Genomic DNA, 12540 nt, shown 5'->3' with positions numbered 1-12540 from the left:
GCCCGGGATCCCATATGGGCGCCGGTTCTAATCCCGGCAGCCCCGCTTCCCTTCCAGCTCCCTGCCTGTGGCCTGGGAAAGCAGTCGAGGACGGCCCAAAGCTTTGGGACCCTGCACCCGCGTGGGAGACCCGGAAGAGGCTCCTGGCGAGACCCGGAAGAGGCTCCTGGCTTCGGATCGGCATAGTATCGGCCCGTTGCGCTCACTTGGGGAGTGAACCATCGGACGGAAGATCTACCTCTCTGTCTCTCCTCTCTCTGTATATCCGCCTTTCCAATGAAAAAATAATAAAAATAAATCTTTAAAAAAAAAAAAAAAAGAAAGATCAAGTAACATACACACTAAGGGATCCACTTTCTATTTACTGGTCTGCTTCTCAAATAGCCACAACAACCTCAGGTAAAGTCAGGATAAAGCCAGGAGCCAGGAACACCATCTGTGTCTCCCACACGAGTTTCAGGGGCCCAAGTACTTAAGTCTTCATCTGCTGCTTTCCCATGTGCATTAGCAGGATGCTGGTTCAGAAGTGGAGTAGTCAGTGAAAAGGTGCTTCAATATGGGATGCTCAAGTGGCAGCTTATCCAGTTACACCACGGTGCTGGCCCCTGCTTCCTGTCTTGCCACATACTTTCTTCTCACATGTGCTCCTGTCATGATGCTCTCTGCTGTGATGCAGCAGGACACCTGCACATGCTCCTGAGTCTACAGAACTGTGATCCACATAAGCTTCTTTTCTTAATAGATTTTAAGTCTCCAGTATTTTGTAATAGTCATACAACAACAAACAAGCAGAGGGAGGCCCTGGTGTCAACGGGAACCAGCACAGCCCTTAAGCAGAAGGCAGTCCCATCACTTCTGACCAGGGGGAACTTGGGTTGACCACACCCAGCGATTCTTTCTCAATCTAATGGCAGTGGCCATCAGGATCCCCAAATGCTCCCAGACAAGGAGTTAAACAGGAAAAATAAGACCTTATCAAACAATGGGCTTCTACCCATCCCTTGATCCTGAATCTATGAAATTTGCTATACATTGTTGTTATTAAGTAAACAATAACCAGCAATTTTGAGCGTGTTGACAGTATCTCTTTGGAAATGGAGCATCTTATTTGTGTTGAGCCCAATTCTGATTCCAAGTTAGTCGCTAGAGGAACATCATCAGGTAGCAGAAGCACGTGATGCAAACAGCTTGGGTCGCAGGGTTCTGCAGTGACTCAGGCCTGTAGCCGAGAAGGCCTGAAGCACGTGTCTGCTTTCTATTCCACCCCTGAGAGCTTCTCAGAGCACACACTTCAAGGCTCACATTGGACCTTGGACCCCAAACTGCCACCAAACAAGGGGGAAAAGGCATAACTGGGGCAAAAACAAATGTCTGGACAAACAGGAATCCTAATAAAAACAAAATAATTCCTTCAGAAATAAATATCAAAGCAGCTTATAATATCTACTGGCTAAGGGCCATGAAAACCCAGAGAAATTCCTTTTTATTTCCAACTCTCAGTCCTTATGTGACCTCACAAATGTGGGGAGTTTGCTCTGTAAGAGGCACATGGGCCAGTGCCTGGCTCAGGTCAAACACTATCCCTGTTCAGCGATGGCCATGGTCAAAGTTGTCACCATTCTGCGTCTTGAATAGGTTGGCCTATACTTCTTGGTGACACATTGTAAAAACATGTCAAGGATGATCTGGCTTTAAGAGTGAAATTATAAAACATGTTTTATATAATTCCTAATGTCATTAGAAAGATCCATGAGATACATTTGAATGGAGGTTTAACAATTTCCTCTAAGAATATCCTTAAATGGTAATACAGTTTAAAAATGGGTGAATTTGTCCAGACCTTCTTGATGCCAAATTTATACAGTGTGTTCAAAGTTATATTCTCAAATACATCATTCTGATTTGAAAACTGTCAGAAAGACCCATTTAAACTAGGATGCGTGTGGAAGGTACTCATGCATTTGCTCTCTGGTGTGGCCAATGCAACGCATACAGGTGGGGTCATTTCCCCTGCATAGCACAGTCAGATGGTGTGCGCTATGGGCTGTTTATTTCTCATTTTGGGAGTCTGTATTTTTCACCAACACAAGGTCCATATTCTTAAGAACTCAACAACTTAAGAACATACCAGGTCATGAAATCAGATTTATAACATGGCTTTAGACTGTGGCTTTGTTTTACACAGAGAACAAAATATAATGGACTTTACGTTAAGAAAATAGTAGCATATTTTTGGAAAGCTGTTTTCTTTTTTCTTGGTTGTGTGGCAATGGGGTTAGACTGGGGAAATGTTGTGATATTTGTTTATAGCTATCCATACTATAACCTCCCCAGTGACTCTGTAAAGATTAGCAACCCTCCAACTTACAGCCAAATTGAAGATTATTTGTAAGTCTCAAAGAGCACTAACATTGGGTGAGAAAACAACTGCCAGGTGAACACTTCTGCCCCATAACACAGCTAGTGAGAAGACAGAGGTTCCTGTTAAGCTGTCACCTGTGATATGTGCATCCCATACTCGAATGCACATTCCAACCCTTGCTGTCCTACTTACACAGCTCCATGTTACTGCACCTGGAAAAGCAATGGAAGATGGCCCAAATGCTTGGGCCCCTGCAACCCATGTGGGAAACCTGGATGGAGCTGCTGGTTCCTGGTTTTTGCCTAGTCCAGCCTATTATTGAGGTCATTTGGGGGTAGAGTATTAATGAATGGAAGGTTTCTCTTTGCTTCTCCCTCTGTGTGTCATTCTGCCTTTCAAACAAGTACAATAAATTAAAAAAAAAAAATCACAAGCACCACTGCAAGACGCTCTCATCTTACTTTTCAGAACACGTCCTTTTCTTATTTCTTCCTGCCTAGGGGTCCCAGTGGACCATGCATGAATGAGAGACACTGTGTTAAGAATCAGCTACTCTATTTCTGAGCCACGTTCTTGTTAACCTGTCCTTGGAGCCTACAGGTGACAGCTCAAGCACTTAGGCCCCTGCCACTCATGCAGAAAACATGGATTAAGTTCCTGGCTCAACCACAGCTGCCGCAGGAAGTTGAGGAGTGGACCAGCGGATGGAAGATCTCTTTCTCTTGTCTCTGTCTCTACCTCTATTTCAAGTAAATGGAAATAAGAAATAAAGATAAAACAAGAGAAATGGGACCTAAAATAATAGATATTTTTACTGAGCTATCCAGGCATGATCAGATGGCTTAGTGTGAATGTCATTATCCAGGAGTAGGATAACAAAGGTACAGCCTGTCTTCAGTGTGACTGCAGTCATGCCCCCGCAGACCATTTCCATGAAAGTCCAGAAAGTGCACACCCACACTTATTACAGTCATTTTTGAGAAATTTCAAAAATACCGATTTTCCCTGCACTGCAGAAGGAAGAAGTTGCTTTAGCAACAGTTGTTTAAAAATGGAAATGAAAGGACAATTTTTAAGCAATGAAGCCATGTCTAGGTCTTGCCCTTAGAGCTGAAAGGGGTTCAGGAAATCGGACTGATGGATGCTAACATTATCTCAACCTTCACCTTGGCCATGGGCTCCAGGCACCTTCTCTTTGAGCCCTGGGCTGGCCTTTCTTCTGTGCTGTTTGTCTCCAGTGAAGCTTAGTTGCACCAGAAAACGTTACTCAAAATAACGCGCTCCACCAAGTCTTTTGTTGTCACAAGACCATCATGCTACACCAAACGCAGCCACAGTACAATGCAAATGACCTTCTCCCTGGGATGATCTGGCATCCCCAAGGAGGATGGGCACTGGAAAGGTCACAGCCCTCACTGTGGCAGTACTGTCCTTGCCACACAGGGGCCTGCTGGCACCACAGAGCAGTGCCAACGCACAGCACAACAAAGGGCTCAGAGCATGGAGTGTAAGGGGCGTTCCAGCCGTGGTCATTCATACAGTTGTCATTGCTGCTGCCTCTGGCTGGCCTCAGCTCATGAGAGCAGCTCCTCACAAGAACAGCTTCATCCACATCACAAGCAGAAATTTGACAGTGACTGGCAGCCCTTAAGCAAAGCAGCTTGTTTTCAGACTCTTCCGATATCTGCTGGCAGTAACCGTGTTTTGTCAACCTGAAAGAGAAAATTTCTACTGATCTGACATGATTATTGGAACTTCATGGATCTACACTGAGTATTCATTGATTTGTTCTGCTCAGCCGATAGAGAAACACAGTGATTCCAGAAGCTGCTTCCTTGCAGGGAATGCCTTGGGATAAAAGACTGAGAAAGGAGACACTGTCTCTTAGCTGTGATCTTTTTTTAAAGATTTATTTCACTTACTTCAATGGCAGAGTGACAGAGAGAGAGAGAGCCAGAGAGAAAGAGATCTTCTACCTGTTGGTTCACTCCCCAAATGGCTATGATGGTCAGGCTTGGGTCAGGCTGATGCTTGGAACGAACTCCATCCTGATCTCTCAAGTGGATATGCAGTGGCCATCCTCCAGTGTTTTCCCAAGAACATTAGCAGGGAGCAGGATGGGAAGTAGAGCAGCTGGGAATTGAGTCATTGGTTTGATGTGGGTTCTGGTGTCACATTTTGATGGCTGCTGTGCCCCACGATGGTGCAAGAGTGACTGCCAAACAGGGTAATTGCTGTATAGGTAACACCATTAGCACTCACTGATACAGAACATCATGGACTGGTAAGCCCTCCTCTTTTACCTCTGCTTCCACCAGTTCCTGCTCCCAATAGCCCACTTTCTGACAGGTAAACCGAGGCAAGAAAAGACCAAGAATAAATCCCAATAGCCCTTTTGGAGAATAAGGGGCTGCCTGTTTGCTGCTCTCCTGTGGAGTTTGCTTACCCCGTGTCTTCCTCCAGGATCCCAGTCTCAGAAGAGCATCATCACCTGAGATTTCCAAAAAGGTATGACTTGCTGGAATGCCCTGACCTCAGGCTATGGTTATCTGAGTCACCACACTGTCCTGTAAGAGCCCAGGCTCTCTGAAGGTGAGAGTCAGGTGAAAACAGATGATGAGTTCTGGACACATTTTCTAAACCAATAAATCAATAAGTGGATGAGTAAGCAGGCGGAATCCCAAGACACTCCTTAGAATTGTGTGATTTGGGGCCCAGTGTGGTAGCCTAGCACACCGAGATCCCATATGGGAGCTGCTTCTAATCCGGGCAGCCCCGCTTCCTATCCAGCTCCCTGTTTGTGGCCCGGGAAAGCAGTTGAGGATGGCCCAAAGCTTTGGGACCCTGCACCTGCGTGGGAAACCCGGAAGAGGCTTCAGGCTCCTGGCTTCAGATCAGCTCAGCTTCGGCTATTGTGGTCACTTGGTGAGTGAATCAACAGATGGAAGATCTTCTCTGTCTCTCCTCCTCTTTGTATTTCTGACTTTCCAATAAAAATAAATCTTAAAAAAAGATTTATTTTAAAAAATTGTGTAATTTGGGGCTGATGTTAGGGTTTATTGAATTAGGTCACAGCCTATGATGCCAGGTTCACCTAAGCAGTAGCTCATGTTTGAATGTAAGCTATTCCACTTCCAACCAGCTCCCTGCCAATGCATATGGGAAAGCAGCTGGTATTGTTCCAAGTATTTTGGCTCCTTCCACCAACACGGGAGACCCAGATGGAGTTTCAGGCTCCTAACTTTGGTCTGACCCAACCCTGGCTGTTGTGGTCATTTGGTGAGTAAATCAGAAGGTGGTGCACTCTCTCTGTAATATTATTTGCTTGAAATAAATAAGTAAATATTAGAAAAAATTGTGTCACTACCCAGTCACCTCTGACTTATACTACAGTGTCTATGTGGCACAGCGTGGTCTTGCTGGACTCAGTCATACTGCATCTTTTCATGACAAAATGAAAGCATCTAAAACAATTAAGTCAGCAAGTACAAAGGAGATAATTCAGCATACTCCCAGGCATTTGACTTACAGAAGGCCCCACGCCCTGCCACGTGTGGGAGATCCGGTAGCCCACCAGCTCTCCATCCTGCCGCTTGACTGGAGGCTGCATCCAGCTGACGTCCACGTTGTTACTAGACTCATTGAGAACCACAGTGATATTTGACGGTGACACCGATGGAGCTACAGCGGAAGAGGAAGAGAAGGGTGAGGAACACAAAGCCCATGCATGGCCTCATTCTCTTCTCAGTTTCTGCCATGCGCTTGGTCCCACGAAAGGCACTCTGGTGAGACCAAGACAGACAGCAGATTTTCATCCTCGCATCAATTAAATAAGAGCCATTGAACTATCACAAGTGTCAGCAAGCAAGGCTTTTTACGCTACCAAAGTCTCAGGGATCATTTTGGAGGTGGAATAAAGTTAAATGTAAAGAGGAGGAAGGCAGGGAGGGGGAGCCCATAAAGTTCCAAACACAGCAGAAACGGGGTTGTCAAAGAGGATCCCCAGGCAGGGTCTGCGGGGCTGGCGGCTCTGTGGCCTTTGATGGGCGCCAAGGCAGGGGACACCGCCAAGCTCAGAGTGAAGCTGCCAGTGTACAGCCCGGAGGCAGGTGACTGTGTGACTGCACACAGCAACTTAAGACATATAGGGTGGGAGCAGTGGCACAGTGAACTGCAGCACCCATATCTGAGCACAGGTTCGAGTCCTGGCTATTCTGTTTCTAACCCAGTTTCCTGTTGATGGGCCTGAGAGGCAGCAAATGTTGGCTCAAGACCCTGTGTTCCTGCTGCCTACATGGGAGAGCCTGGATTTCTAGCCTGGGCCTGGACTGGGCCTGGGTTAGCCCTAGGTGTCAAAGGAATGAACCAGAGGCAGATTTTCCTCTCTCTATGCCTCTCCTTATCTCTTTGTCACTTCATCCTTCAAATAAATAAATACACCTTTTTAAAATATACATAGAGTTGCCTTTCTTGGTATTCAGAGGAACTGGTTCCAGGACCACTCATAATACCAAAAGCTATGGATGCTCAAATTCCTCACAAAAAACATATTTGCATATAAGCTATGCATATCCTTCCACTTTCCTTACATGACTGGATTACTGTTAGAACCAAATATGATACCAATCTTACGTAAATTGTTGTCACACTATGCTGCTTAGGGAATGACAGGCAGGCATTGGGCTCAGCAGGTGAGTCAGTGCTCGGGATGCCCACAGCCCATACTGGAATACTTAGAGTCTTGACTGCCCTGCTTCTGCTCTAGCTTCCTGCTAATGCATCTGCCAATGCAGGTGAAGGCTGCAGTATGTGGGCTCCTGGACTTACATGTGGAATCTCACAGGGTGAAAGGATTCAACAGCAGAAGAGAAATTTCACAGCTGAAAGTGGAAAAAGAGATGGAAGAGGTGTAATAAATTCATCTAGGGCATTCTCCCCGAAGCTCTGGGCTCAGGTACTAAAATGGAGACTTGTAGGGAGCAGAATAATCAAGTCTTATTAGAAAGGACTTGTGGGCCCAGCATGGTAGCCTAGTGATTAAAGTTCTCGCCTTGCACACAGGGTTCCCATATGGGCATCAGTTCTAATCCTGGAGGCCCTGCTTCCCATCCAGCTCCCTACTTACAGGCTGGGAAAGCAGTCGAGGACAGCCCAAACCCTTGGGACCCTGCATCTGCATGCAAGACCTGGAAGAAACACCCGGCTCCTGGCTTTGGATTGGTGCAGCTCCGGCCATTGTGGCCACTTGGAGAGTGAATCAAAGGATGGAAGATCTTCCTCTCTGTCTCTCCTCCTCTCTGTATATCTGACTTTCCAACAAAAGTAAAATAAATCTCGGGCCCAGCATGGAGGCTGTGTTAAGTTAAACATGATTACTATAAATCTTAAAGCAACCTTTAGAAGAACAGAAAAATAGTTTTGGCTAAAAAGCCAACAAAGTCAATAAAAGAAAATCCATAAAAACATCTAACCCCAGAAAAGGAAAAATAGAACTTGGTAAACCCCAAATTACCATCATATGTTGCAATACTCCTCTGCAAACAACTGATAGGACAAGTGGACAAAAACCCAGTTTGGATATAGATTTGAAAAACACTATCAACCTTGACCGCGTTGACATGTATAGGTCACTCCACTAAATAAGAACGGTGTATCCACTTAAAAATGGTCATATTTCAGGCCACTTATGGTCTATAAACCTAATCAATACAAATTAGAAATCAATACCATGAAACTCTCTTGAAAAACCCAAAATAGTTTAAAACTAGGTTACTTACCTAGCTAATCCATGAGTCATAGAAACAGAGCAATTTCATAGCAAGTATTTAGAACTGAATGGAAATGGAACTAGAGCATATCCCAACTATTTTCAAAGGCTGTTTTGCATTAGAAAAAATAAGACATTCTACAATTTTGACACAAAGATTTCTAAAAAAGAATCAACCCCTTTGAGATTTCTCATCCAAATGTGTCTCCTGTCCGTGTTTAAGACTGGGGCACTGGGTCTGGCACTGTGCCTCAACAACTTAATTCTCCATCTGCTCCAGCTGGCATCTCATTTGGATGCCCATGTGGCCATTTGACGAGTGAACCAGCAGATGGAAGATCTCTCCGCGTGTCTCTCCTTCTTTCTGCAAATTTGCCTTTCCAATAAAAATTTTAAAATGTCAAAAAAAAAAAAAGATGGGGGCCATTGATGAGGCTGTGGCATAGCAAGCTGATCGTCAGCCTCCAGCAGCAGCACCCACGTGGGTGCCAGTTCAAGTCCTGGCTGCTCCACTTCTGACTCAGCTGCCTGCTTGTGACCTCAGAAAGCAGCAGAGAATGGCCCATGTACCCACATGGGAGATCCTCCTTTCTCGCTATAACTCTTTCAAGTTAAATAAATAAATCTTTTTTAAAAATGAAAAGGAAAGAAGACTTGGGTATTGATTGGGCAAGGACAAACACGAGGGCAGAAAAGAGAATCTGGGGAAGTGAGAGTTCTAAGCTTCAGATACCAGAAACTGCCAGTCAATGGTGACGTGAGCTGCAACAGCCATTCCCATATCCACACTCCGAGAAAACCAAAGCAACATAGAGAAAGCCTTGAAAGTTTAAAGACAAAAACAAAAGTTGCTCTGAACAAGATAATGTAAAGATAGTAGTACCTACTACATAGCTACTGTAGCTAATGAAATAAAGCAATGAAATCCACCTATGGGGTGTGAGGCACACAGTAGATGGGGTATGAGGCACACAGTAGGTGTTTTCTAAATATCAGCCACCCTCAGATTGTTAGCTTTCCTATATATTATACTTTAATTAAAATAGCATTCTTTTTTTAAAAGAAAAAAGATTTATTTATTTTTATTGCAAAGTCAGATATACAGAGAGGAGGAGAGATAGAGAGGAAGATCTTCCATCTGATGATTCACTCCCCAGGTGACCACAGCGGCTGGTGCTGTGCCAACCCAAAGCCAGGAGCCAGGAACCTTCTCCAGGTCACCCACGCAGGTGCAGGGTCCTAAGGCTTTGGGCCATCCCCAACTGTTTTCCCAGGTCACAAACAGGGAGCTGGATGGGAAGTGGAGCTGCCAGGATTAGAACCTGGCTGCCATATGGGATCCCAGCACATTCAATGCAAGGACTTTAGCTGCTAGGCCACTGTGCCAGGCCCTGAAATAGCATTCTTAAAAGTGAGCTACTATTTTCCAATTTCACAGAAAATACTATCTACACATAGTAAGCCCAGGTTGAGTGTCCCATATCTGAGACATTTGCAACTGACAATGTTTCAATTTTATTTTCAAATATTTAGTATATTTGCATATTCAGTATATTTTCAAGTGAACATCCCTCATTTGAAATTAAAAAAAAAATGTCACAGACTCTCAACCCTTCAGAGTGTCATATGGATTTTGGGACTTATCACAGTTTGGGTTTTAGCATCACCAGGGATGCTCAACCTGTCCAAGTTCTGTCACAAAGCCCTTTGAAAATACAGAAGGGATGATTTCTTTTCCCATTTTGTGAGCCACCTCAATAAAATTTTCCTCCGGAGAACAAACAAAGCAAAGTGCATGCCCCACAGATGAGACCACAGGGAAGCATTTGTTTAATCACACGCCACCAGAGGAAATATCCATCGTGAGTCCCAAGAGTCTTTACCTCCTTCGGTCGTGCTGGCCAGAATCCAAGAGCTCAGGGCCGACCAGCCTACTTCATTCATGCAGGACACACCGATGCTGTAATTAGCCAGGGCTTGCAGCTGCTGGATGCGATACAGCTGTGGTGCAGCAGAGGTGTTAAAAATCATGACAGAGCCGTTACTCAGCGGATCCATGTGTCTGACCTGAATGAAGGAGGACACGGGGAGCAGCGTTAGTCAGGCACCGGGCACGTAGGCAGGCGGCACATGTGGCTTGTGCTAGGTCCCGGGGGAAGCGCTTGCTTCCTGCCAGGGCACACACAAATGTTTCCACCCTCCGAAATGAGGGTTACTCACGCTCTGTGAGCAAGACCAAGAAGGGTCTCAGGAAACCGCCCCAAAGAACGAATCTTGAGGTGGCAGTGCAGGGCCCCCGATGACGTCAGTGGGACCGTAACTCATTTCTACCATATCATGAAATAAAGGAGACCCTGCTCCTCACAACCATCTAAACTCACCGCTTCTTCTTTTAGCAGTTTCACAGAACAGGTGACAGAGACAAAAGGCACAGCCTTAAAGTCCCTATTTCTCTGCAGAAAATACTTCCCACATACCTGTTCTGAAAGGCCAGTTTTTGGAATGAGTTTCTGGTTCCTGGCTACAGCGAGGACTCCCTCTCCAATAAATAACATTAACAAAAAAAAAAAGCTAAAGCTGGGACTGGGGCCAGGCATTCCACGACCATGTCCCACGTGATCCTACCTGCGTGCAGTTCCCGGCCTGCTCCTGATTCCAGAGCTCCCTGCTAATGCAAACCCTGGAAGGTCTCAGAGGGTCCCTGCCACCACCCAGGTAGGAGCTCTGGGTAGACTTCCCGGCTTCTAGACTGGGATCTAGCCCGGTTCTAAAGGTTGAAGGCATTTGGGGGAGTAATCCAGTGGATGGGAAAGCTCTCTGTATCTTTCCGTCTCTCAGATAAATCTGTGTTCTCCTCATTGTGCTACCTGGGAGGCCTGTTTTGCTTGGAGGCCATTTGGTGTGTCCTTGATTCTGAGATTGCTCCACGCTAGCAGAAACTCAACCCTAAAAGCACACACAGGTTGAGTTTGTGCCTTTATTTATTTATTTAAGGTATGGGGCAGATAGAGGAAAGGATCAGTTTGCATCTCAACCAGGCACTTTTCTTCAAATTTCCTTGGAACATATTTTCCCTTCTTTCCCTGCATAAACTCCAGCAGCCTCTCCACACTGCTCTCCAGACCTCTGGGTGCACCGGCAAGAGAGGGAGGCTCTCAAGATCCCACCTTTTATTCCTGTAAGTGCATCTCTGCCTGGGAACAGGAATAAGAGTTTTCTGGGATTTTTACACCCAAGTACATGTTTTCCTGAATATTTCTACCAGAAAAGACAAAACAATATTTGGGTAAGGCAAGGAGCAACCAAAAGGCAACTGAAAAATCTTCAATCCGCAAAATGTATTCCACTTCCTAAGGGGCTGGCGATTGCGGGTGTGAACACGCAATGCTGTCATTTCAGGACAGTCTGACACACAGGCCAAGATATCATAAGCAAACATCTTAGAATTGCAAATGCCCTGGTAGACACCGTGGGAGTGCTACGGGACCGAGTCCCAACTCTGTCTCAGAAACCATGAGTGACAGGAAGGTACCAATAGGTCTGAGTGGTACCAGAAGAGAAGCCAGAGTTGGTTGCTTATCTTGGCGGTGGCTGCTGGCACACAAACTACACTTTGTTCTTGACCTTCACAGTATGGCCCTGCTTCCTGGCAAACAGCGCTCCGGCTGCCATGGAGGGCTCTGGGTATGGGTTCCCACCCCATCTCTATAGCCCCAACAGAAGCATCTCCAGGCACATAGACAGGCTTCGAGGGGCTGTTCCTGAAAGAGGGCGGGCCTTCTAAAACATTCCTTCTCAGAGGTCCTGAGGCAAAAGAACACAGGATGGCAAGCAGCATGAGGGTGAAGTTAAAATTAGAAATAAAGTTTGTGGCCCAAAAACGGGTGGGGAGAGGAACCCACATCAGGGACCAAAGGAAATGGGAGGGTGTGTGCTGCCAGTGCATGAAATGGAATCTCATCCAAAACATTCACTTGCTACCAAGTCCAAGTTTAATACTGTAATCAGGGATGAGCTGTGCTTGGTTCGGGAATGGGAAGGCACTGCTAATCAACAGCATGTAACAGCATACCTTCTAGAGCCTGTGCTAACTCCACTAGGCCTGCCATAGAACATTTCAGGATTCTCAGGTAAATCTGCCTTCCAGATAAATAACAAATTATTTATTATTTGAAAGCCAGAGTGACACAAAGAGGAAAGGAATAAGAGAGAATTTTTTCACATGGTAATTCATTCCTGAAATGCTCACAACAGCTAGGGTTGGACCAGAATGAAGTTGGGTGCAAGGAACTCCGTCTGGGTCTTTGACATGAATGGCAGGAACCCAAGTATTTTGGGCCATCATCCATTGCCCCCCAGGTGCATTAGCAGGAAGCTGGATTGGAAGCATGAAGTATCTGGGTCTTGAACA

The 12540-nt window shown here is 45.7% G+C and overlaps 1 protein-coding gene across 1 annotated transcript in view; it reads right to left on the bottom strand.

Moving 5' to 3' along the window:
• The window catches only part of MERTK (MER proto-oncogene, tyrosine kinase), a 95457-nt gene that overhangs the window by 30055 nt on the left and 52862 nt on the right, over positions 1–12540 (bottom strand). The window contains exons 7-8 of the mRNA XM_040993528.1: positions 10013–10196; positions 5892–6043 (exon numbers count right to left, since the gene is read on the bottom strand). Of these exons, the coding sequence (XP_040849462.1) occupies positions 5892–6043; positions 10013–10196 (336 nt within the window). The remainder of the gene's footprint in view (positions 1–5891; positions 6044–10012; positions 10197–12540) is intronic.

The sequence above is a fragment of the Ochotona curzoniae genome, unplaced genomic scaffold (genome assembly GCF_017591425.1).
Source record: "Ochotona curzoniae isolate NIBS_2020 unplaced genomic scaffold, NIBS_Ocur_1.0 contig_883, whole genome shotgun sequence".
NCBI lineage: Eukaryota > Metazoa > Chordata > Mammalia > Lagomorpha > Ochotonidae > Ochotona > Ochotona curzoniae.
The sequence above is the reverse complement of the archived record's forward strand: the minus strand, read 5'-3'. Positions and strand labels throughout refer to the sequence as shown.